The sequence below is a fragment of the Nilaparvata lugens genome, chromosome 3 (assembly GCF_014356525.2).
Source record: "Nilaparvata lugens isolate BPH chromosome 3, ASM1435652v1, whole genome shotgun sequence".
Classification (NCBI taxonomy): Eukaryota; Metazoa; Arthropoda; class Insecta; order Hemiptera; family Delphacidae; genus Nilaparvata; species Nilaparvata lugens.
This window is the reverse complement of record NC_052506.1, coordinates 38648464-38676011: the sequence shown is the minus strand read 5'-3', so window position 1 is coordinate 38676011 and position 27548 is coordinate 38648464. Positions and strand designations below refer to the sequence as shown.

General features: G+C 34.0%; 1 protein-coding gene across 1 annotated transcript in view; it reads left to right on the top strand.

Annotated features, from left to right (window-relative positions):
- LOC111044728 (sorting nexin-20) overlaps positions 1 to 17052 on the top strand; it is a 39455-nt gene extending 22403 nt beyond the window's left edge. Inside the window, exon 5 of the mRNA XM_022329939.2 lies at positions 12867 to 17052. Within this exon, the coding sequence (XP_022185631.1) occupies positions 12867 to 13074 (208 nt within the window). The 3' untranslated portion in view covers positions 13075 to 17052. The remainder of the gene's footprint in view (positions 1 to 12866) is intronic.
- Positions 17053 to 27548: the final 10496 nt, after the last annotated feature.

Here is a 27548-nt window from a genome sequence, read left to right as displayed (position 1 = left end):
AATTCGAACTGTAGCGCCAAAATCCCAGACTGCAATTCTGCCAATAGTAGGCTTGTGTTGCGCCAGCGCAGATCGTCCAGCTGTTTTGCCTTGTCATCCTAGTTTTCAGTTAGTTTTTGTTTCGCCAGTCGTTCTTGTCTTGTCACCCCGTTGTTGTGCAAGATCCAATTTGTATTTTTGTCATGTAATTTTGATCGGAAATTTCTTGTGATTAATTGTTTGAGTGTCGTGTGTGTGAATTATGAATATAACAGCGTAAATAGTATTGAATTGAATTAATTTGAATCGAATTTGAATTTATAAAGAATCCAGTTTGAGCTTTGTTCGAAACACAGTGCAGAGCCTGCAAGTTGAACGTGAAAAGGCTGCCCGGAAGCGAAAACCTGTCTTTTTTCCCAGATTTCATCCCACCCTGAATCTGACCAAAACACCTAATAAAGGCTTTGAAGGGGCAAGTAGTCAAGATTGGATTAAATCTGGTGAGTTTTTGCTCTTTTTTATTGTTCATTAATGCAGAGTTTAACTGTACAAATAACCTGGCTCAAATTGAAGATTAAATTTTGCCCCTTGTTTGTATTTGATTATTTGAATAGTAAACTACAGTCCTCTGGTAGCTCTAGCCTGAGCTTTGTTTAGAACAACATCGAAATTAAATTTCTTAATTAACTCATGGCTCATTTCGAAATTATGTTCTTCATTTTTAACAAGATGTAATTCATTATTTTCTATTTTAACAATAACTTTGTCGAGGTGTTCTTTGTCGTCAGCAGTCATAAGTCCTGTCAACCATGATATGGCGCTTCCTAATCCGTTCATTAGTCCACGTTTTACCTTTTTATTTTTATTTTCAGAAATCATTTCTAATTTAAAATATTGGTTGAGTGAAATTTTCTTCAAAGATTCAATAATGTCAGAGGATATGTAAGCGACTTGCAGATTATTAATATGAGTCTGTAATTTCAAAGATTGTATTTTAAGGTCAGTCACGTTGAATGAATGGATAACTTTGTATGTGTCGTTAATGAGCATAGATTGTCCTATTTTAATCGGAATTATTCCTGCTGTCTTTGTCAAGTCTGTCAGTCTGTACGTCAACGTTGCTGGGATCAGGAACAACAGAAGGATGGTCATTGCCTTCATCTGCAACAATTAGGTTATCTTTTACTTTTTTACGAGGCCTTTTCATTCTGTTAGGGTGGATTTTGATTAAATTTCTTTTCAGTTTGAACCTATCACCTTCCTTAGTAGCTGTGCTATACCTTGGAAAATTTTTGTGAAATTTCGGGTTTTTGATGAATATCCTATCTGGTATTTCAGGTGGTTCCTCTCTATTTTTGTTACATTTTTCTGTTCGTTTTTCTTTTTCCTCGATTATTTTCTTGTAAACGGCATCATTCAACGCTTGTATTTCTTTGAAGTATTGATTAGCAAGTTCTTCAGTGATTACTGCGGGATTATCCTGATCTTGATTATTTGGTAAATAATTCTGAATTCCGAAAGTTAGTTCATTTGGGCTTAAGTTGAATTGATCTTTTATCGAATTGTTATAGGTTCGCAAAGCTAATCGAAGTTTTTGTTCAACACTATATTTTGGGAATTTAATTTCGAGTCCTTGTAGAATTTCAATAATTGTGGAGTGTGTTCTTTCTATTAGTCCTTGAGATTGGGGATGATAAGGTGTGGTGAAGTAAGTTTCAATACCATTTATTTCAGTGAATTGTTTGTATAGTGCATTGTATAATTCTAATCCGTTATCGGTTTGAATGCATTTTGGAATTGGGAAAACTGAAAGATAGTTGTTTAGATTTTTTATTATTTCGATACTGTTAGCTGATTTCAATGTGTAGGCGGAAAGTCTTTTAGAAAACGAATCGACAATTGTGAGGATTTTAATATTATTATACGTGAAAGTGTCAATCTGAAGTTTTTCGAAAGGTTTAGTAGGTGTGGGAGTTACTTTGAATTTAGTTTTAATTGGGTTTCTTTCATACTTGGTTTTCAAACAGATTTCACATTTATTTACAAATTCGGTTACGTCCTCGTGCATTGCGGGCCAATAGTAGTTTTTACGTATTTGTTTATAATTCTCGTTAATTCCTCTGTGGAAGTTTTTGTCTTCATGACATCGAGCTATTATCATTGTTTGTTCATCTACATCAGTTATGTCGGCGTTTATTCTTCTGTAGATTCAGAATTTTATGTTGGGAACTATTTTGACAGTTTCATTAGTCATTGAACTTAGAATTTCTGTTTTTAGAGCTTCAAACAATGGACTTTTATTTGAAAATACTATACCGTACACAGTATCAGGTTTCAATACTCTCGTATTTCTTCTACGTTGTTTCCAATGTCACGTGCGTCTCTGTATTTGAAAATTATTCTGTTTTTATTAAAGATCTTTTTGAATTGGGGTTTTCCTTTACCTCGTGAAATAACTATTTGGTTTGCTTCAGTGTTTATGATACTATTTTCGTCCATTATACCTATTCTATCATCTGAACTTTCTTGAGAATGTTGTGTCATTAGTGAGTCATTGTCATTATCATTATTAGTATTATTTACAAGGTTTTCGTTGCCAGTTTCCACATAATTTTCATTAATATTATCAATATTTGCATTAATTATCGAATTGTTACCTAATTGTTCATCAAGATCATTCAATATACTTTCATTTACCGACGGAGGAGCTTCATTGTTATGGAATCTTAGCAGATCATTGATATCAATGTCATCGTACTCATCATTGTTATTGACATTGTCGTTGGCATTGTTCGCATTATTTTCCGCGGGAAAGCCTGGGAATAATTCTGAATCGTCAAAACCTGTAAATTCATCACTACTTTCCATCATATTTACATTGAAAGGCCGTGAGAGACAATCAGCAACACAATTTGAGCGACCTTTTATGAATTCTACGGTGTAATCATACTCTTCCATTAACAATTTCCATTTCATTAATTTAGCATTTGGTTCTTTTAGAGAATGAAGCCATTGGAGTGGCTTGTGATCTGTTCTTATGGTGAATTTTCTTCCATACAAATATGGCCTGAAATGTTTCACTGCCCAAGTTATTGCCAACATTTCTTTTTCAATAGTAGAAAGATTTTGTTCAGCGGGATTGAGTGTTCTAGAAGCGAATGAAATTGGGAGATCTTTATTGTCAGTCATTTGACTTTGGACCGCCCCTAAGCTTACATTGGATGCGTCTGTTGTCAAAATATATGGATCATTCAATTTAGGTAACTGCAATATTGGTGCGTTAGTAATTGCTTCTTTCAGAAAATTGACAGCTTCAATGAATTTAGGATCTTTTGGGTTTATAGTGGATGTTTTTCTCAATGCGTTAGTTAAAGGTTGAGCTATTTTAGCGAATCCTTTTATCATTTTTCTGTAGTATCCTGCCAAACCTAAAAATTGTTTTATTTGTTTAGTAGTTTGTGGAACGGGAAAATCTTTTATTGCTTTTACTTTTTCAGGGTTAGGCTGAATGCCTTTTTCCGAAACTATGTGACCTAGAAATAGAAGTTCTTTCTTAAAGAATTCGGTCTTGTCCAATTGTATTTTTAAGTGATGAGTTTTCAATCGTTTGAATACAACGTTCAGGTGTTTCATGTGCTCTTGTAAGCTATCACTAAAAATAATAATATCATCAAGATATACAAGAACATTTGGTAAATCACAAAATATCAAGTTCATTGTCCTTTGAAATTGAGGTGGACCATTTTTCAACCCAAATGGCATTCTGAGAAACTCATAATGACCATTTTCAGTACTAAAAGCTGTTTTTGGTATTGATTCGGGTTCCATTTCAATTTGATGGAATCCTGAAACAAGGTCAATAGCCGAAAAGTACGTTGCTCGACCGATTTTTGAGAATAAGTCTTCAATATTCGGGAGAGGAAATCTATCATCTTTAGTTTTGTTGTTCAATTTCCGATAATCTACTACAAGACGAACTTTGCGTTTTCCTGAAGCATCAGGTTTCTTCGGCACAACCCATAAGGGAGAGTTGTACGGAGAATTAGACTGTCTTATTATCTTTTGTTCGAGTAACTTGTTTATTTCATTACTAATATCCTGCCTAAATGAGATAGGATAGCGGTAGTTTTTTGAATAAACAGGTTCTTCGTCTGTAGTCACTATTTTATGCTTGAGCAAGTTAGTAGCAGTTAATATATCACCTTCGAATTTTATTATTTCGGGATTTCATAAGAGTACTAATAATGCATTCTTTCTCTTCTGAGTTCATATGCTCAGTTCTCAATAAAGAAGTGATTTCGTCAATGGAGAGGGGATTATCGATCATTTCACCCATGTACAATTCACATTCTTCTACAGAAACTGTTTCGATACTCAACGTTTTGTCACAATCAGAAAAATATTCAATCTCAATAAAACCATTCCTATCAATATCAGTTACAATATTATACAACTGCAATTCCTTAATACTAACAACACATAGCTTATCTGATGGAGTGCAAACATTAGTTTTAATTTTCAATTCATTCCAACCTTTGTTGATTTCAATATGATTCATTCCTAACAGTGGTATCGTGCAATCTTTCGTTATGAGACAATTGGTCTCCAAATCAATTTTTGCTTTCAACTCTTGCAATGTTTGCTTTCCAATAAGAACATCATAATTATCGCTAAAATCATACACATAAAATTTTTCATCTTTATCAACACCAAGCATATTCTTAACATTAATATTTACACAACCTTTTCCATTAGATTCACCAGCGGGTGTACGAATTTTATAATCAAAATCAATTATTTTTGTCTGAGGAGAAACCATTTGAGGTTTAATGAAATTATATTTACTACCTGTATCGATCAAAATTCGTGAATCATTGTAATGAATATGAGGCAAATCAAGAGAGATCGTATTCAAATCTAATACTACGTTTTTGGATTGTTGTTCGAGCCTACTTCTAAAAAATGATTCATTTTCTCGCAAAGGTCACTTACAGCATTTTCCATAGAACTCATTCTAGCATTCATGCTTTCAAATTCGGAAAACTCATTTTCAGAAGATTCAATATTGTGAACTGGAAACTTAATAGAGAACATCATGTTAAATATTTGGGTGTAATGATTGATCAACATTTGCGTTGGAATGTTCACATCAATAGTACATGTAACAAACTCAGACATTGGATAAGTAAATTTCGTAATATCAGCCAAGTTAGTAATAAAAAAATCTCAAGACTCATATATTTTGCCTACATTCAATCATTTCTGCAATATAGAATAAAAATTTGGGGTGGAACATACTCAAACCATTTGGAAAAACTTTTTATAATTCAAAAACACCTTATAAGAGCTATATTGGGAAAACCCAGACTCTATCCAGGTAAGTACCTGTTTAGTGAGCTAGATGTTTTAACTGTCAGGCAGCTATACATAAAAAATTTAATCATCTACGTAAATATGAATCTTTTCAACCTGCGTGTTTCACCGTATAACCTCCGTCCCTCATCTATTACTTTTCAAATTACAGATACTGTTTTATCAATTTGTAGAAAACAATTCTTATATCAGGTATCAAAGCTCATCAATGATATTCCTAACCATTTTATCACTAGTAAATTTAATAGAAATAATTGAAATTCATACATGGATAATCTCGAACAATGTAATTTTGGCAATGTAATTTCCTCATAGCTTAGTATAAAGACTTCTCATGTTTTTTATGTAATTTTCAACTATTCTTTACTTTCCTGTATGCCTTCACTCTGCTCTTTCTCTTCCCTTCCTCACTCACCTTTCTCTTCCCTATTTCTTAATAATATCCCATTATTATTTTCTTGTACTGTTAAGCATTGAACACTCGGCCTCTGCGCTCAGGTTCCTCGAACGTTTTTAAATATAGTTCTATATTTAATCCTATTAATGGTATTTTCTTTTTTCATTTTATATTGTATTTTACTTTTTTCTTTCATAACCATTTTTGTCTTTTTAATTATGTTTTTGGGACAAATAAAGATTTGATTTGATATTTAGTTAATATGTTTCGTACCCAGGAACAATGCCCTAGAGTATTGGTAGGGAGTTTGGAAACACTCTGTATACATGGTGCTTGCAATATAATTTAGTTCTGATTTTTTAATATATTATTTGGATATGTAAGAGAACCTGAAGTCCAGAACCAATTTTTTCATGCAACATTTTTTTGTGCTAGGGTATAAGTTATACAGAGTGGCTCAAAAACTCATTTTCGGTTAATTTTCCAATTTCTATTTATTTCCGCCAAATCCAGTCATCAAATAGAAACATTCGCTCTCGTCTTTTTCCAGATTACGAAATATTGAATAAAATGAAATTATTTGTACGGTACTGAGATATTATTGTAAAAATACAAATTATTTGTATTCAATGAGTACTGAGATACAATTTTTCAAAAATGAGTGTTATTTGAAGAATTTCAGTATATAATCAAAAATATCTTCTGATTTTTACCATTTAAATGTATAATTGAAGATCTCTCTGGGCGTAATTTTGTGCTCTACAATCCGAGACCAGGTGAAGTGCTCGATCTCATTTAGATTTCCAGGTACACCTGATAACAATGCTCCTTGCATTGTGAAAAACCTAATTCTTAGCTTCATCCATCTTCATAGTCCTCACATTGAGATTTCGCACAATGATTTGAGCTCATAAGATCATGTTCTATGAGAATCGCCCGTTAGATGCACTTAATTATAATTAATTATTAATTATAATGCCGTGCTACCAATTTTTCCTTAATCGGCTGGATAGCATTTAACACCTATTAACCTAAGGATAGTTGTCGGCTCCAATGTAATAGATTCTTGATAAATTATGAATGGATCTATCGCCTATGAATGAGAAATCCAGTTTTCAGAGCAAATGAACTTATAATCTTCAGATGAATTTTTGCAAAATATTATACAAATAGATAAAGAATTATATCTTATAAGCCTAAGTTCTAGAGTTACTACGAACTAAAATACTTATCTAGTTTACAGTTGAAAAAACAGTGGCTATTGGCTTGTATACACACAAAACAAATATATAAACAAAATAGAACACTATAAACTGTTTAAAACTCAATTTAAAACATTAATAAATTCACTTAAACGAAAATTATTCAGAGAGCAAAAATTTACAACACACAACAGCCAGCCATGTTTCTAGAGAAGAAAGAACAGGAAAAGCCTAAGTTACAAGTCACAGAGCAAAGCCTTGTTCAGTGTCGATTTTACAGACACGTCACCAAAAAAATTATAAATTACAAGTTTAGAATTCACATTTTATATTTGTTCTCAATAAAACTTTATTTTGAAACTATTATTTCAAACTTTCATATATCATCTCTATTTAACTAAACCATTTATCTTTTTAATTCTGTCAACCCAGCCTCGGTGACACCATGGAACAATGCAACAATCATTTACGATAATAAATTCTCCGTCAAAAAGTTTGTCCGTCTATCGATGACTCTGATATTTACTATAAAGTTCCATAGATCTCGAATTGAAGATTCGATTCCAATGTGAGAAAAAAAATGTAATATTACAAATACCCCCCTCTTGACATTAAAAAATTTTAAAGAAAAAAATTACATTGACCCTAATGAAAATTTTGAATTGTAAATTCGAGAACAGTAACAATTTTCTTATAAAAACATTACATGTCAACTATAATTGAAAATTATTATAAAAATTCATCAATAGCATTTGTTATATGTTTCCAAACAATATTTCAAAGTATAGAATATCAAAATTACTTTTGATTTAGCTTTATAATTTAAAGGAAAATATCTCAACAGAAAGTTTAATATGTAAAGAATAGTTTTTTGAAATTGCACATAAATTTAATAAATAGAAAAATTCAATTTTTTATTGCATAAAAAAAAATTTAGTACGTTGAATGAAAAATCTATTATTATTATTTTGTTTTTTAAATGAATTGATGAATTGTTACATTTAATTTTCACACAAAATTTCAATAAATCAAAAAATGTTCATCTCTTTCACTATTGACGCGGTTGATTTTATCAATGCACATTTTGGAAAACAGTCTGTTAAGGCACTCAGTATGTTTTTCAGTTAAGTGTGACTCCAATGTGATGACGTTAGTGTTGGGCTGATACGAATACTCATAGTGTTGGGCTGATCCGAATGCACGTAGTGTTGGGCTGATCCGAATACTTGTAGTCGACTGATGCATATCAAACTCGATACAGGTGACATCTCAGTTAGCATTGCCTCATGCTTGTAGTAGACGGCTGCATTCCAAACTCGATACAGAGTCACGTAAATTTTGTATCATATTTGTAATTATACAATGTACATTTCAGGCTTGAAATGACAATGTAATTCGTTTTTTGGAAAAGAGATAGACGCTGCATACAGGATTAATTTAGGTGAGGATTAATTTAGGTAAGGTTTGGTTTTTTTATACTTTCAGTGTTCAAGGTTTAGAGTTCTGCATACAGGAATAATTTAGGAGAGGATTTTTTTTTTTGAATCAATTCTTTCATGATGCTGTGACTGTTATTCTGAATTCAAAGTTGCGAACGTGAACATGGATGACAATTACCTCCAGGTAATGTAGTAGTGTTGAAGTTTGAGATACAAAGTCAGCAATAAGCGTTGGAATTGTTATTAGTGTATGCTTTGGTGTCGGCATTGGCATTGGCTTAGATATTGGCATTGGCATCAGCATTGGCGCAGGCATTGGCATTGGCGCAGGCATCGGCGTAGATTTTGGCGTAGTTATCAGCACAGGCATCGGCGTAGATATTGGCGTTGGCATCAGCATTGGCGCAGGCATTGGCATCGGCGCAGGCATCGGCGTAGATTTTGGCGTAGTTATCAGCACAGGCATCGGCGTAGATATTGGCGTTGGCATCAGCATTGGCGCAGGCATTGGCATCGGCGCAGGCATCGGCGTAGATATTGGCGTTGGCATCAGCACAGGCATCAGCGTAGATTTTGGCGTGGTTATTGGTGTTGATATTGGCGTAGTTATTAGTGTAGGCCGCAGCGTAGATTTTGGCGTAGTTATTGGTGTTGATATTGGCGTAGTTATTAGTGTAGGCCGCAGCGTAGATTTTGGCGTAGTTATTGGTGTTGATATTGGCGTAGTTATTAGTGTAGGCCGCAGCGTAGATGAGTCACACTAGTTCGAAAATCACCCAAATGTTCTTATCACTCTTCATGGCGTTCACTTGTTGTCGATTTCGAGATTCACATGATAATTATTTCAATGTTAATGTCTGTGCTGTACCTGTTATCTTAAAATGCTTATAAACTAAGAAGAAAATCTTGATTAGGCTATCAATACAATCTAATACACATGAAAATTATTTTTAAGTATATAGTCAATATAAAATTGAAATTTGTTAACATCTTATTATACAGTCAGCAATACATAAATTGTGAAATATGGAGATATCAATTACAAATTTTCACTAAAAAAATTTCATTTCCATCTATTCACTGTTCAAATATCAAAATTTAATCCATTCTTCAAAACAGAAATAGAATTTCATAACACCCTGTATCATTATCAAAATTGTAAAAAACATCAGATCATCACAACAAAAATTAATTTCAATACATATTTCAATAATTTCAGACAATTGGTCTTCTATTCACAATCATTTCATAATATATCTGCATTTCATTATCATTTAGTATAACATTTCATTTATAGCAAGTTCATTTCACATTTATGATTTATCATTCAGGGTTTCAAAATTATTTAGTTTTAACTTTGTGTTCAAAAATTGTATAAAAGCAAATTATTCAATATTATTAATCATCGTTTGTCGGATACTATAGTTTATTTCAACTTTTCAATGTTCTAACACAAGCTACATTTCATGACAAAACTTTACTATCAATCATTAAACAAGAAATCATTCAAAACATCAATAATATTTTGCTTCAAAGGCAATCAATATTCATAATTAATCATCATTTTGCATCTATGGCAATCAACATTATTAATCATTATTTTGTATCTATGGCAATCAACATAAGTAATCAACACAAAAAATATTATCTCATTACTGCCTCTCTAAGTCATAACCACTGTTATTCCTTCTTTAGGCAATAATGGGTTTCCATCTCAAAAAACAATCACATACCAGCAAAATTCTAATCAACAAACCCCACTAAAAATTCTACATACACTCCAGCATCCATTTCAAACGATAATCAATCATATCAAAATTTATAGAACAAACAGTTTTAAAATTTTTGAAAAAGATATCAATTACAAAACACTTTAGAAAAATTTTAGCCTTTAACTCATTTCAATTGATAATATAACACAACGTTTTTATTCAATGAAAACATTATTATTCAAGTTAACTTTCATTAATACATCACATATATATGGCTACAGAATTCATTAATACTTTCAAATTTTGAAGTTTATTTATTATAACAAAAGAATTTATAATTTAAAGACTGTATAATAAGTACAAACATTTCAAGATTATAATACAAAGATGATCAAGATGAATAATGGGTAAATAAGTTCCCTAAAAAATACAAAAAAGAGAAAAAGAAAACTGGGTAAATAAATTTCCTAAAACAATACAAAGAAGAGAAAGATTAATAATGGGTAATAAGTTCCCTAAAACAACACACATTTCAAAATAAGTGATGATACATGATGAAAAAATATGTCACAAGCACACAATTCTTTACACTACAATGGATAGATTCTAGAAAAGTTAAGTTTTATCAACAATTTAAAGATTAGGAAAATAAGCTACTATTTTAACTTCCAAAATTATTTCAGAAGAATACAAATTTAAATGACTATGGACAAGATTGGTTAAGATATGCATCATAGAAGAAATTTACTGAACATTACACAAAGACAGGAAAGAATTGAAATTTGAAAAGATTAAGGGCCAAGAAAAATAGGCTACAGGAAAGAAAAAAGACACAATTATGGACTCTTACCATACACTGCGTAGCGATTATGCTATTCTGAATCCCGGCATAACACAGGATCCCTAATCATTGTGTGTTGGGGAATACCATTTCATCATGTGATTCACTGTCATCATCTTGTAAGTAAGCAACTTGAAACAACCTTTGAATACTAATACATCAATGGAGACTTTGTGCTTTGTTTTCTTCAAGAACATAATTTTATTCATGGGTTCATTTGTTTCAACAAAGCCGTTTTGCCTACAAAAGTTAGTCATGTTCACTTGAGAATGCATAGCATACACCTTTTCAATTCTCAGTTGAAAGTTGAACTCATCAACTTGACTCAAAGCAACATTCATTTTGTTTACATTGTTCCTAACCTCCACAGAAACCTGTCTCATGTAATCATTCACTTTATTTATAGTTTTCCTAACCTTCAATGTAACAATATTACTTCCATGATAGTTGACTTTCAGTGAAGACAACTCCCTACCTACTTCTTTACTCAATTCTACTATCTCACTAGGGTTGACTTTTTCAACAACAGTAACTAGGCCTACATTGTCAGAAACTTGAATGAGTTGATCCTGTATCTTAACACTACTATTATCATGCTTCAATTTGTTTTCATCTTCATGATTATCTTTCAATGTTTCATGTGCATTTTTCAATAGAAGGTTTATACTAGCCTGCTCTAGTCTAATGCTAGCAAATTCTTGCTTCATCTCATCAAACCTAGCATTTAACTTAGCATTTTGCTCATCAAACCTAGCATTTTGCTTATCAAATCTAGCATTTTGCTCATCAAATCTAGCATTTTGCTCATCAAATCTAGCATTTTGCTCATCAAATCTAGCATCTTGTCTATCAAACTTTTGTGTTAAGAACTCTATAAGATTTATATCATTTTTAGCTCCTACCATACTTGTTTCATTTGATATTTCTACTACTTTCTCATGACTTGTTACATTTGAACCGTTTTCACTTACAGCTACACTATCGTTTGAGTCATTGTTTAAGGTTAGGTCTAAATCTTGTGATTCTTCATCTAAGTTTTGAATGTTTTCACTGGATAAAACTTCATTATTTTTATTGTCCTCCATCTTGCTACTGCGTAAAAAATATTTACTCATTAGAACCTGAACTTTCTCGAACCGATTTCCCACTCAGCAGCATCTCCCATTCACAATCTATCAAGATATCTATCCTACCAATAATTTTTTATAACCAGGGATATATTTTGTAGTTTGAGTCCCACACCAGGGCGTACCATTTGCCGTGCTACCAATTTTTCCTTAATCGGCTGGATAGCATTTAACACCTATTAACCTAAGGATAGTTGTCGGCTCCAATGTAATAGATTCTTGATAAATTATGAATGGATCTATCGCCTATGAATGAGAAATCCAGTTTTCAGAGCAAATGAACTTATAATCTTCAGATGAATTTTTGCAAAATATTATACAAATAGACAAAGAATTATATCTTATAAGCCTAAGTTCTAGAGTTACTACGAACTAAAATACTTATCTATTATAATTAATAATAAATTATGCACTTAATTGCACCTCAAGCATCAAAATTTCAAACATTCATTATTTTTGACACAATGATCGGATCTCCCTGTACTATAGCTCATATTCATCTCGGCTCAAGGCGGTTCAAAATCATGTATCAAACTCAAATTTGGTTGAAAAATGAGAAATTTATTGTTGAGTGTAGTTTAACCCATATTTCCACATACGCAGCTTTGAATATAGAAATTGGGATTTTTTTTGTGTATGAAAATATCGGTTAAACTATACTATACTAAACTATACTCAACCAGTGTTTCTTAGTGTAGCTTAGTTGATTTATTAGAATATAAAATATATAAAATATGTAATATATAAAATATATTATCTGTATTTCTTATTCATTTTCAAATGTTATCATTCCTAGATATGAAGCAGTGAGTGATGCTGATCTACTGCAATTCTATGTGCCACTGTTGTATGTATGCTTGCAACGCTACCAGGACTCGGCGGCGAAAGTGTACGTCGAGGAGAGACTGATCAGCATGAAGCGAAGAGGCATCAACGTGGCTGGCCATCCCTCCCTACTTGACATAGTCATGACCGCCATATTTGGCTCCTCCCCCAACAAATAGATCTTCAACCTACCGGTACTTGATCTCTTTCAGGCTGATTAATCTACGACCAAGAGTAACCAGAGTACTCAACTAGAGAATATTATTTTTATATGAGGTTGTTTTTGTTGTACAATTCATAGATTTTATTATAACTTATATTGACATCACAAATCCAGTTGTTACAAAATAGAGACAAGTTGTTATTTTTGTAGATAGATACAGTATTTTTATTTCCATGAAATTTCTCTGTTGAGAAACTAGGACTTATTGACGTTTCTCCAACTCGATTGTTTTGAAAACAATTTGATTATTTATAGCACATTGGTAATTAAGCTGAGACTAAATATAGAGGGTAAGGTAATAGAAGGTATAATAATTTCACTTTCCTATAGTTAGTTACCTTGAAAAGAGATGACTCCTGCACTGAATACAGGACGCAAATAATTACTTTTTCGCACTAGTCGCAACATAACTACACAAAATAGTATAAAGGGTATAAATATAGAGGTTCAGTGCGTGAAAACTGAAATAATTTGGCAACATTGACTGTGGTTGGATAAGAATCAATGGCTACATTTCCATACAATAAGTAAATGGTCCAGGGACTTACATCACCAGCAATGGCAGGGTCACCCTGGTCAAGCACTTGGCAAAAGGCTGCTGGCAGACGCAAGCCCTCGCTTCTCCAGCTGGCTGGTGAGTCTGGGTAGAGGTCAGGTCAAGCAGGTGATTGCCCTGATAACTGGACACGGCCACTTCAGGAAACATCTCCACACGGACTCAGAAATGAAAGCCAGATGTGTAGGCTTTGTAATCAGTCTGAAGAGACTGCTAAGCATATCATACTGGATTGCGAAAGACTTGAGGCTAGAAGAAGGGCTCTGTTAGGCTGCAAGCAACCAGGTGAGGAATGGGATGTTAGTATAGGGAAAAAACTCCTGGACCTTGTAAAGAACACAGGAGTTGGTTTGCCTAACTAACATACTTGGGACACACAATAAGCTTCGGTTGACGTGTGAGGTTCTTTGAACCTTTGGATCTTTAAATCTTTCCATTCAAAAACATGAACATAATGGCTACATATGATAAAACCCCAACCAAGTAATCCATAATCAGAACTTTATGCTAAGTTTTGATTTAATTGAGTTTGAGATAGTTTTTAAATATCACCTCTATGGCCATTTACATAAACTTCTGAATTTGTGGAATGATTGCAATCTTCATCATCAGCAAAAAACTTTAAAAATTCACAAACATTTGATGAATTATATGATATTTTCACACCTAATTAGTCACTTTTCACATTCAATGGTAACTGTAGAAAATGTAATGAGTAATAACTTACGTGCACAAAGTTCTTTTGCTGCACTCAAGAAACTATTCAAGCCGTAGGCGAGTAAACGTTTTTTGGTGTAGCAAAGTGTCACTTTGCGCACTAGTTACACAAATAACTATTTCATGACTGTTGAGTTTTATTTTATAAATATATTCACAAACATTAGTGATTTCTGTTGTGATAAAATTAAGAAATATTATTTTAATCATCCGTTTAGATTTCTGTAACACTGGACAATATAGCTTTAATTTTAGACAACCCTCATTTATTGGCATTACGTTCTCCAAATATTTTGGTCAAATTTGTATTGAAAGAGTTTTAGATTGCATCATCCGCAATATAAATATATAAAAAATAAGATTGTTAAAGATGTTGGGCTATCGAGAACTGTGTCACGTCCTATGATTCTACTTATCATTTTTATTGTTCCACTTCAACCTAAAATCAAAACTACTTATTAGCTAAGAGTAGATAACAACTTTCATAAAGTAAATCAATATCTTTTTTGAAATGATTATTATTTCACAGAATGTATTACATCAAATTTACTAATTTATTTGAATCTATCTAGATACTTTTCAAGTAATATGATCTCATTTCAAATAAGAAAAATTATGGTCTAAATGGGAAAATGTGAGAATTTGATTGAACAATATAGCATCTGATTATTAGAAATATAATCTGATTGAAAAATGCAATTCAAAATATTGTATAAAACCATAATATGGTTTATGTCAGATCATGTTTAGTTAAAAACTGACACTTGGCAACCTACAAGAATGTTCATTCAGTATAAGGGTGCTGTTCATAAATAAACGTTAAGTTGAAGAATTGTTGAACGCCTAGGAAACCACCAATTATCATTCAATGAAAATACACATAATATGATAATGATCATATCAAATATATTATTATTTAAAACGTTCACCTTAACAAAGCTCATGTAAAAATCAACCATTAATAGTATTAGCAAGAAATTTTTTTACTTATCAATATAATTCAAACAACTTCTCTTCATACCACCACTTAACAAATTGAAAACTCAATGTTAATGTTCTTGGCATTATAAGTTTATTGTATTTGTAGTAATTAGTAATTGTGCTGATATCCGGTTCTAGTTTAACCTAAAATCAAAACTACTTATTAGCTAAGAGTAGATAACAACTATCATAAAGTAAATCAATATCTTTTTTGAAATGATTATTATTTCACAGAATGTATTACATCAAATTTACTAATTTATTTGAATCTATCTAGATACTTTTCAAGTAATATGATCTCATTTCAAATAAGAAAAATTATGGTCTAAATGGGAAAATGTGAGAATTTGATTGAACAATATAGCATCTGATTATTAGAAATATAATCTGATTGAAAAATGTAATTCAAAATATTGTATAAAACCATAATATGGTTCATGTCAGATCATGTTTAGTTAAAAACTGACACTTGGCAACCTACAAGAATGTTCATTCAGTATAAGGGTGCTGTTCATAAATAAACGTTAAGTTGAAGAATTGTTAAACGCCTAGGAAACCACCAATTATCATTCAATGAAAATACACATAATATAATAATGATCATATCAAATATATTATTATTTAAAACGTTCACCTTAACAAAGCTCATGTAAAAATCAACCATTAATAGTATTAGCAAGAAATTTTTTTACTTATCAATATAATTCAAACAACTTCTCTTCATACCACCACTTAACAAATTGAAAACTCAATGTTAATGTTCTTGGCATTATAAGTTTATTGTATTTGTAGTAATTAGTAATTGTGCTGATATCCGGTTCTAGTTTACTGAAGTAGTCTTCAAAACGTGTAGTTATTCTTCTGAAAATTCTAGTTAGATACCATATTCATATATTATTGTAAAGTATTTTTCCATACAGGTAGCCTTTAGTGAATAAATGAAATGAACTTTACATACTATTTTTAGAGTGCCAATTAGATATTACTCTAGAATTATTTAGATTATTTAAAGTAGTATGTATACTTTGTGCAAAAGGTATAGACAAATTTAATCTATCCGATTGAACCAAGAGAAAAAAATTGTTGCTAGATCACAATCTGTGAACTTTCAGTTAATAATAATTTGTTAACTTTCAATTTAATATCAAACGTATAGTATGTATCCTGCTCTATCATCAATGTCATGCAAAATAATAGAAAAATTATGAAGTAATTTTTATTCAAATATAACTATTACCGTATTGAATAATGCCAGTAAAGCAAATAGGTTAAAAGTAATAAACAATTATTGTTTCACTGGGATGAAAATGAAAATAAAAGCCGTTGTCTTCAAAAGAATTTAAAATAGGTATAATTTAATGTGTTAATTTTCATCTAATAGTTCTTTTCCAGTTGAGAGAATTTCGTGGATGAAGCCAATTTGAAATTGATAGATTAAAAATTGCATTTTAACTGATGATTGCTATTCAGAACATGGTTGTACCACTCACAAATTATATGTTTCAAGTAGGCTAGGACAATTATTAATATTATATTGTATAATCTTGTGATTCTTGTGTTATCTTTGTGATTCATATGAGTTGTCATTTCTCATTAGGACTACGTGAATACATGAATGTAAAGTATCAAGGTAATCTACTGCAGCATCAAGTATTAAAATAGATTTTTAATTTCTCATAATTTATGAATATTCAATTCACCTGATTCTCTCTTATGAAAACTTCACTCAATTATTCTTTGTTGAAGTAAGTTATAATTACTAAGTTTAAATTGGGCGTATGTATGAAAGGTGTCACATAGTGAAAGTATTAAATTAGGTATTAAAACTAAGTAAACTTTGTGAAAGACAATTCACAAATGTATTACCTATTAAGTTTCAAGTTTTTTTTTCTCCATCTCATTTTTCTTGAACTAAAAAAGAACGTAAACTTTTTTGTTATCAAATTAAATATCATGTTACTTCTCTCCCCCGGACGGATTTAATCCATGGGGTATTTTGCCGGCAGAAGTGCATTTTGTTTTAGAAGTGCATTAGCTTGTAATGTATTTGAACATCAATAAAGGCTTTTATTATTATTCAATCATTTTATCACTCACAAAGTGAGCATTTTTTATTGCAACCCAAGTCGGCCATTGGCAAGACTTTGGTACATCTCTATTCAGTCATATTTAAAAAGGATCTAATCATTGATACCGTGCTGAGTACAACCGCCTTTTGAATTCCATGTTTTGCACTCCCTGAGACACCAAGGCGACTGAGGTTCGCTGAAGCCAGATCTCTTTGTCTGAGCCACGCATTTGAGGTATCTTCATCCACCCCAGGCTGTCCCAAAATGTAAGCATGCCTCCCATGCAGCTATTTTGCCCTCCATTGCTGAAGGATCTCATTCTCATACTGCCTATCTGTTTTCGGATCTTCATTGAGCTGTACAGAGAGATTAAGTGGGGTATATCCTAGATCAACTCTCCTCACCGCATTGTACAAATCCCTATCCTTAGCCAAGAAGTATTGTTTCATGCTTCTGATCTGCTTCATACATGCCCATCTGATGTCAATGAGCCCACGACCCCCCTTACTCCTTGGTAGTACGAGTCTCTCCATGCAGGCTTTGGGGTGGTGTGCTCTAAACTTAGTGAGCAGAACTCTTGTAGATCTCATGAGGTCCTCAAAATCAGTCTCAGTCCATTTGATAACACCAAATGTGTATGTTAGCACGGGCACTGCATATGAGTTGATGGCTTTAAGCATGTTTTTTCCATTCAATTGAGATTTTAAAAGCTTTTTAACTCTGTACAAGTTTACATCTTTCATTCTCTGCTTGACCCTTTTCTGCTCTATACGTTTAGCCTGGCTGAAGCCCAAATACTCATACACATCAGCTGGCCCCATTGCTTCAAAGGCGTTGTCAGGGTCCTCATCCACAACTTGGTCACAAACCCGCCCTTTTACAGTGCCGAGTGTCCTGCACTTTCCCATGCCAAACTTCATGCATATGTCAGCAGAAAATTTTCTTACCACCTGCAGCATTTCAACCAACTGATTTTCCGTACTTGCATAAAGCTTGAGGTCATCCATTTACATCTTTTTTTTATTATTATTACTTCCATCAAAACTAGTCACTAGGACTAACCATTAATTTTGTTCTCTTATTTCTTATCCTAAAATATTATTTTTTATTGTTAAAGTCTTCCAGTGGAGCCTACAGTTCTAATCTATAATTTTTCTACTTTAAATATTCTTTCGCTACACATTTATTTAATTTATACTTTTTTCACTTAACTAGCACTACACCAACTCGAAGGGCTTTGTTCTCTTCAACCTCCTTGTGAGTTCAGTGCTGTCTAGTAGTTGGATGACTTCGGTCTTGTCGTGTTGATGAAGACGTGACTCATGATGGGCTGCCAATCATCTTATCTCACTGGTCACATAGGGGATGTGCAGATCTCGGTGCAATGAGAGTTGTGATTGTCTGCCCAACAGCCAATAGATTTTACTGTATTTGAGTCCCAGCTCACTCCTTTTCATCTTGATATGCTCCTTCCATTTCAACTTGGCGTCAAGAGTCATTCCAAGGTATTTTGCTGTGTTGCTGTGTGGTACTACATTCCCATTTAGATTTATACGAATCGGATCATTGATATTCTCGTTTGTGAAGTTGATATGAATGGACTTCATCTCATTCAATCAAATTCTCCATTTTTTGGTCCAGTCACTGAATTTGTTGCTAGTATTCTGTAGTTTGTGGCTGCTTCTTGTACTGTTTCCCCTTCTGCTAGTATTGCAGTATCATCAGCAAAAGTAGCAATTGTCACTGCATCCAATTCAGGAAGATCGCTTGTGTACAGCACATAAAGAACTGGTCCGAGAACACTATCTTGTGGAACTCCAGCCCTTATTTCCTTTAATTCAGAGACGTCATCACCTTGTTTTACTCTAAACAATCTGTTAGTGATGTATGATTTTAAAAGTTTTACAAGTTGAGTGGGAAGAATTTTATGAAGTTTATTGATCAGTCCTTCATGCCACACTTTGTCAAATGCCTGTGCCTCATTAAGGAAGATTGCTGAGCATATACATTTTTTCTCTAATGAATTTTCTATTACATTAGTGATTCTATGTACTTGGTCCAGGGTTGAGTGCTTCTGCCTGAAGCCAAATTGATGGGCTGGTATCAGATTCCTGCTACTTATTATGGGAGCCAATCTCTTCATTAGCAATTTCTCAAAAAGCTTTGAAATTACAGGTAGAAGAAATATTGGGCGGTACGATTTTGCTTCTTGAGGACATTTCCCAGGCTTTTGCAACATAATGACTTCTGCCACCATCCAAATTGAAGGAAAATGCTGTATTCGGAGTGATGCATTGAATAAATATGTCAGCATGACAATACCTTTCCTTGGAAGTTTCTTCAAGATTTCACCTGTAATCAAATCAAACCCATTTTGGTATTCAGATTATTTTTTATTTCTTCTTGAACCTCATTTATAGAAACTAGATCAATCTCTGTATCTAAATCATCTATTATATCTTCTTCAGGATCAGTTTCAGATTGAATGTTGTTTGGCTGAAAGATTTCTTCTAGATGATTAGCAAATATATCTGCCTTTTCTCTGTTATTTCTTGCCCAAGTACCATCTGGTTTCCTGATTGGAGGGGATTGTGATATTGGTCGCTTAATTCTTTTTGTTGCTTTCCATAATGAATAATCTGTACTGGCAGCAGCTGTCAAATTTTTAAGGTAGTTATTAATGGATTCCTCAGTTAGTTTCCTTATCTCTCTTCTCAATTGTTGTGTTTTGTTATTCAAGATATTATTGTCAGCAGGATCACGAGTTAGTTGCCATCTCCTTCTTGCCCTTCGTTTTTCTAAAACAAGTTGTCGAATCTCCAGTGGGTAATTGCATCCTTTTGTTTTCCTGGTGTATTGTCTAGTGTTTTTCCAGGCTGATTTCAGGATTTGCCACATGAAATTTTCTGCGGCATCATCTAACTGCTCAGCTGTTCCAAGGGGAATATTCAAGTTGATTCTATTCTCCAAATCCACTTTAAAAGCTTCCCAGTCTGTTGTTCTGTTGACTAACATTGGTCTGTCTTCTTTCTTTATTATTCGTTCACTGAGTTTGAGAATTACAGCTGAATGATCAGAATTCAGGTCAAAGCTCTCTTCAATGTCAATAAAATTACTGGATATTCTCTTTGTTATGAAGAAATCTAGAAGATCTGAAGTTTTATTCAAATCTGTTGGCCAATAAGTAGGTGTCCCTGTTGAATGGAATTCGCAGCCGAGCTCCTGGATAGCCTCTCTGAGTTCTTTTCCTTTGTAGTTGTGAGTCTTGAACCCCAATCCTTATGCTTGGCATTAAAATCTCCACCCACTATGAATCTATCTCCAAGCTGATGAAGAATATTTGTATAATCATTTTTCTTTAAATTGTAACGTGGTGGAAAATATGCAGCTCCAACAAGTATTTTCTGGTTGATGGACTCTATTCCAACTACAGTAAGCTGTATTTCATTACTTTGAATACTGAAGTCTTCATAGTGTTTAATACTCTCCTTCACTATTACAGCACTTCCATCTCTTGCTTGATTTTGAGGATGAATAGTTTCGTAAACATTATATCCATTGATTTTGAAGTGAGTCTGCTCAGTTGAATGGGTTTCAGAGATAAAGCACACATCTATATTTCGGGTCTTTAGAAATATTTATATTCCTTGTTTTCTATTATTATTGAAATCATTTATTCCATTGGCATTCCAGGTAGCAATCCTAATATCTTGTTGGCTTGTAATATTCATTTTTTAATTTTCTTCTTGATACTCTTACTCTTCCCTTCCAAGCTGTCAAGTCGTCCAGAAAGAATGTTTAAACTGTTTAAAATTTCCTGAAAAACATTATTAACATCAACTGGTTGTTGTTGTTGCTGCTGCTGCTTTGGTTGACTCTCATGTTGTATGCTTGGAGTGGGTTTTGTTACTTGAGAATAGGATATTTCTCCAGTGTACTTTCTTGAAGTGAATTTTCTCTGTTTGGTTGTACGAATGTGGTACTCCACTACTTCTTTTAACTATGTTGTCTTTTTCAGTTCTTCTTCTCTGAAGTTCTTTAGCGATGAGCCAGCCTCTGTAGTTAGCTGGGTTAGCCTCAGCACAATTGAAACATTTGGCTGGTGTTTCTTTAGCCTTGGTACATAAAATGGTCCAGTGTTTTCCAGCACACTTCACACACACAGGCTCATGTTGACAGTATGCCTGAGTATGACCAAACCGCTGACAACGTTTACACTGCGGAATCATTTTATTGCTTCTAATTGACTCAATTTTCACTTTCAATTACAATTTCATATATATTTTTTGTATCTTCAGTATTCTTGAATGTTAACATGAACAATGGAAGTCTGATAATGTGTTCTTTTCCATCCCTCTTCACTTTTTCATTTTGTTGACAGCACTGATTATTTGAAAACCTCTGCTTAGAAGATCGTTCTTTATATCCTCTGGATCGCATGATGGATGAAGCTCTTTAGCCATGACACGAATTGGACGAGCTTGTTTATTTTCGTACGTCTGCCATTCATATTTAGCTTCATTCAACATCCTAGTTGAATCTCTATATTCTTGTTCAGTTTCAACATTCAATTTTAGCCAAAGACCTTAAAGACCTTATCTCTTAAAGGTCTTTGATTTTAGCTGGTTGTTGTTCATCATGTTGGCACTGAAATTGAGATTTTTTGATTTCAATGCCTCTTTAATTTTAGAATACTCTTGAACATTGCTTAATATGACTGGTGGAGGCTTGTTTTTCTTTTCTGTCGGTTTCATACTTGTAGACTCAGTTACAGGCCTTATTTTTTCTGGTGAGTCACGGATTTTTCTCTTCTTTTGTTTAGGGAGAATCCATGCAGTCTCTGATGCCACCATTTTCTCTTCTTCCTCCCAATACGGTGGTGAATAGCTTTTATTGCTACTTATAGATGATGCTGGTTGCATTGTATTTGAAGCTGATGATTGAAGCTTCTGTTTCGTTGAAGATGCTGATGAAATCATCTCTTTCAGCTGCCGATTGATCTCCAACTGCGCTCTCTCCAACTCCTTTTCCAGCTTATTCATTCTTTCTCTCTCTTCACTCTGTTGACAAGTGACTTCTTTCCATGCGTTGTACAAAAACTGCTCTGTTGCAGTTTTCAGTTGGTTCGTTTTTAGAAACGATTCTGGGGAACTGTTGATGTTGACAGTCATTGACGCTGAATGAACGCTCTTAGCCGGTGTAAGTTGACTCGTCATAGTTGTGACATCATCTGCTTCCTCCTCCTCTTTGAACTCTGGCACGAGGAAGGTCGGCAATCTTTTGGGAGTCGACATTCATGTGGGACAAAGGGTAGACCACTCCTGCTCCAGCTTTCAACTTGAAGCCATACTTTGTTGAATTTAGCAGTGTGGACAATGGATTTAGAGCCATGCAGAACCACATAGGGTTCAGACTGTCACCCTGAAATATACCCTGGCAGATCGAGATGGTACCTACTAGTCCGAGTTTCTTCATCACCAGCTCCCAACCTCAATACCGTCCCCCATGACGACATAAGATGCCTGAGAAGCTGTATTACTCCAAGGTCAACTCTATAAATATGCAAAACCTCAATCAGCCAGGAATGTGGGACACTGTCGAAGGCTTCACGGTATTCAATGTATGCCATGTAGATGTTCCACTTTTTCCCCACAGCCTGTCCCATTGCCACTGTATCAATGGTTAGAATTTCCTTACAGCCCAATCCTCCTTTCATGCATCCCTTTTGCTCATCAGCAAGCAGACTCCCCTGGCTTAAGTGTGACTGTATGTGCTCTGCAATACATGCGGTGAGAACCTTGTATAAGGTACATAGACATGTAATAGGTCTGTACTGGCTAGCATCATGGGTATCCTTGTTCTTGGGAAGCAAGTAGGTCACTCCCTTGGAGAGAAATGGAGGGACCCTACTTGGACGTTCAAGGAATGAAGAGAAGTGGCTGGCTATGTATGGATGGAAAACTGGCAGCCTCTTCAGTCAAAAATTGTGCAGCTTGTCTGGCCCAGGTGAGGACCAGTTGCTTGTTCTTGTCACTGCATTCATCACCTCAGCTGCTCCAATGACCATGTTTGGCATTTGTGGGGCTGCCATCAGCCTATCTTTCCCATTCTGTATCCATGGGGCTTGCTGATTGTGATTACTGCCCCTGCCCACAGCCCTCCCCAATACTCCTTCACTTCACTCAGCTGAGGTTGTATGACTCTTCCTTGGTTTTGTTATTATTATTAAATTAGGTATTAACAAGACTGACAAAAAACGACAAAGGGTAAAATCATAGTGGTGCGATGTAGGTAGCTTCAAGATTAAGTGTTTATAATTTATTTATTTCGATGTTTCAATACATAGTGTAGCGTTATGATTTCACCCATTTTAATACATGCTTCGCAATAATTTTTCACCCTTATTCCTATCACACGATTACAAGACTTCCTCAATAATTGTTAACTGTAATCAAAACAATCTCTATTCTCCGCTCAGCGAGATCCCTCCAGCTTAATTTTTAGCTTAGTGCCCTGTGGAATTCCCACTCTGAACTGAGGTGAAAAACTGAAGGTATGTCACTGATTGAGAAAGGAGACTTCCGCTTACCATAGATTAATGAAAAAACATTTTTTTCATGAAATCAATTTTGCCTAGAAATCACATTGTACTGTACGGTAAGTACTTATTTGTACAATTCATTTTTGCACGAATAGGGCTACTTCCTTCATTGTACAATCGCTTTTCATAATCTGTATTTGTTTTCATATCTGTATTTGCCAATTCTGTATTTGGCATATGCAAATGAGCTATGTTCAATTAAGATAAGAGGAAGAGTAATAGCTTTTGCTGATGATACGTGTATACTATTTGAAGGAAACACCTGGGAGGAAGTTTTTAATCTGGCACAGGAAGAATTGATGAAAGTCGATAAATGGTTAAGAGAAAATTTGCTTACAGTAAATGCAACAAAAACGAAATTTTTAGCCTTTTCTCTGACAGAACGGACGAGACCACCGGATTCTTCAATAATCCTGCATCACTGTGGAAGCACCAACAACCCGTGTGATTGCCCTTCAATTCAACAAGTCAATGGAATAAAATATTTAGGAACAATAGTGGACAACAAATTCAAATGGGACAAGCACATTAATCTATCAATTACCCGGATCAGGAAGCTTCTCTACAAATTCTATCAACTCCGTAAAATCCTCAACTATGAGACATTAAAAACTGTTTATTTTTCTTTAGTGCAATCTAAAATACGTGCAATCTTAATATACGTCATAATTATCTGGGGAGCTACGGATTTTACACATGTTGAACCTCTCTATAAACTTCAAAAACGAATACTAAAAATAATAGGCTTCAAGGAGAATCAATTCCCCACGAACATTCTTTTCAAGGACAGTAAAGTACTGAGTGTAAGACAACTCTATATCCAGGCTATCATCACGCGAATGAGGAGAAACAACGAACACATAAGACTGGCAGATCATAACCATCAAACAAGGCAGAGAAACACGTATTCAATAGTACCAAGGATGAACACTACATTTGGGCAAAGAAACTACACATATTTGGGACCAAAAATTTATAATTCAATACCAAGTTACATTAGGGAAGAATTCAATAGACACAGGTTCAAGAAAAGTTTATTTTCCTGGTTGGTTGATATTGGAGTGGAAAATTGTGAAAATTTAGTTAGACTGTAAATATTGAAACTATTTATTCTTCATTCCACTCTTTACTGTTTTTCATTTTTCTAAAAATAACCTTTCTTATTATTATCCTTAATAGAACATTAATATTTATTTACTAATTCCATAATTTTGTTTGTTTGTATTATACATTTTTACTAATTTTATTATAAAAACTTTAATCCCATATCAGTGGATGAAGTTTGTAAATAGTAATTATTACACGCAATAAGCAGCTAATTACTTATACCCCAACACATATAATATATAGTGGGGTGTATATTTATTCATTGAAATTATCATTTATTCATTGTTGAAACACCGCTGATTTATGTAGTTATATTACAATACTATATTATCAATATTCTAATGTTGCATTCAATCTTCATTGTAATTAATAAGTTTTCATAATATGTGAAATTTGTTGCATAATTGGCTGTTGTACTGTAATTTATTGTAGATTCTTGTATGAACCAGAATGTATTGTAACTTACTTGAATAAATTTGATTTATTCATTTTATTTAATCAAGGGAATCAATGCATTGATTCGAAAACAAATTCTAGCCTGATTTAACGTTTTGTGAATGAACGTCTTTCAAAAAAATATAGGCATAGCACCACAAATTGCAGCGACAGTAAGAAAATATAATCTACCGGTACCTATTTATAAAATTATTCACCGTACTATTAGAGGCCAAGAGATATAACATGACCCTCAACCCATAAAAAGCTAAGAGAGTGGTAGGAATGTAGGGGTGAGAAGTCTCCGTGACACATTTTCCATACTCTGCATACATACGGCCAGTGCCGTGCATGATAGAAATTTATCTAAATGTATAAAGCAGGGAGCCCACTATGCGGTCACCGTCAGGCACCGTCCAGCACCGACCGTCACCGTCAGTCGCCGCCTTCACCGTCATTTTTCCGGCGATAACCCACTTGCACGTCTGGTTAGCACCGTCAGAAACCGGAGCTAACCATAAGAAATGCATCAGTTGCAATGGAGAGTTCATCAGACGAGGAATTACTAGTAATAGCCGCAGCATGTGCTGAAGAAGAAGAGAAACGGAGGAAGCATAAGGTACTGGGTGCACGAAATCTTCAGAAGAAGAAACGAATATGATGAATTTCATCATTTGTTTGACGACTTGAAAAGAGACGATGCAAAGTTCTTTTTATATTTCCGCATGACTCCAAAGAAGTTTCTACGAATTGCTCGAGTTACTGAAATTCCCAGTGAAACACAGTAACGTTTACTGAAACACAGTAACAGTTTTACGTTGTTTCTCGGTTGCTTTTAAGACAACTCTAACTTTTCCCGAGTCCCTGGGATCAAGACCTTTAATTTGAGCTCTTTCCCATCATCGTGTAATTTGTCAAATGGAGAAACTTTGATTTCATAATTTCGCTTACAGAATAATATTTGTAAATAACTTACCTGACATGGTATCAAACTTTTCTGAGATTTCCTGCCAAGCATTATCTTTTTTCCTGTTGTGATAACTATTATCTCTAGTATTATACAGGAAGGGATACTCCCTAATAGCCTCTACCAACATTTTGTCCGTACTCATCGCTCACAGAACAAAGGCGCACTACAACAAAACACTGGCGATGTGACTTCACTGATAGTTGAATGTCGACTGGAAGAATGATAAAAAAACGGACCGGCTATCCGGCAAGAATGCCCCAAACAGCAATGGTGGCCGACGGTGACTGACGGACACGGTCGTGGCCGGTGAAGGACGGGTATAGTGGGTTGCCGTTAGTTTGCAAATGCAAAGCAATGTTGCAACGGTGACGGTCGGTGCCGGACGGCACCTGACGGTGACGGCATAGTGGATTCCCTGCTTTAATTGTTTGAAGTGAAGGTACCGGATGCCGAGAACAAACTGTCCAAACTCTTACCCTCATCCTCGAGTCACGTTTCAAGTGGTGGGAGTCATAGGGTCATGTTGAATCTCGCGGTCTATAGGCCGCTATAATATACTTAAACTTATATTATAATACCTAAATTTATAATAATTACTAATAGCAAGTGCTAGGTACTTTCAGAAAAGTAATATAAATAATATGGAAATAGTAAAAAAGGGTACTACCGGTACCTATATATTTTGAACTACTATTATAGGAAGCCGACACTGCTATTTATTGCAGTGCGTCTCGCGACCTACCGTACTTCCATTCTTTCTTATACAGCCCATTTCTCTGCAAAAATTTCCCCGTGTAGCCTAACCCTGATCGGGTGTAACATTGTAACCTCGAGGGGTGTAACATTGGATGGGAGATTAAGATAGAGATTTGAAATAATCTTCCCAGGTCTAAGGCTACACAAAATCTTTTTACTGATATGAAACTATTCGAGGGAAAATTCATGGATTTCATCATGGGAGGTGTGTTTTGGAATGAACTTGTTTTTTATGTTT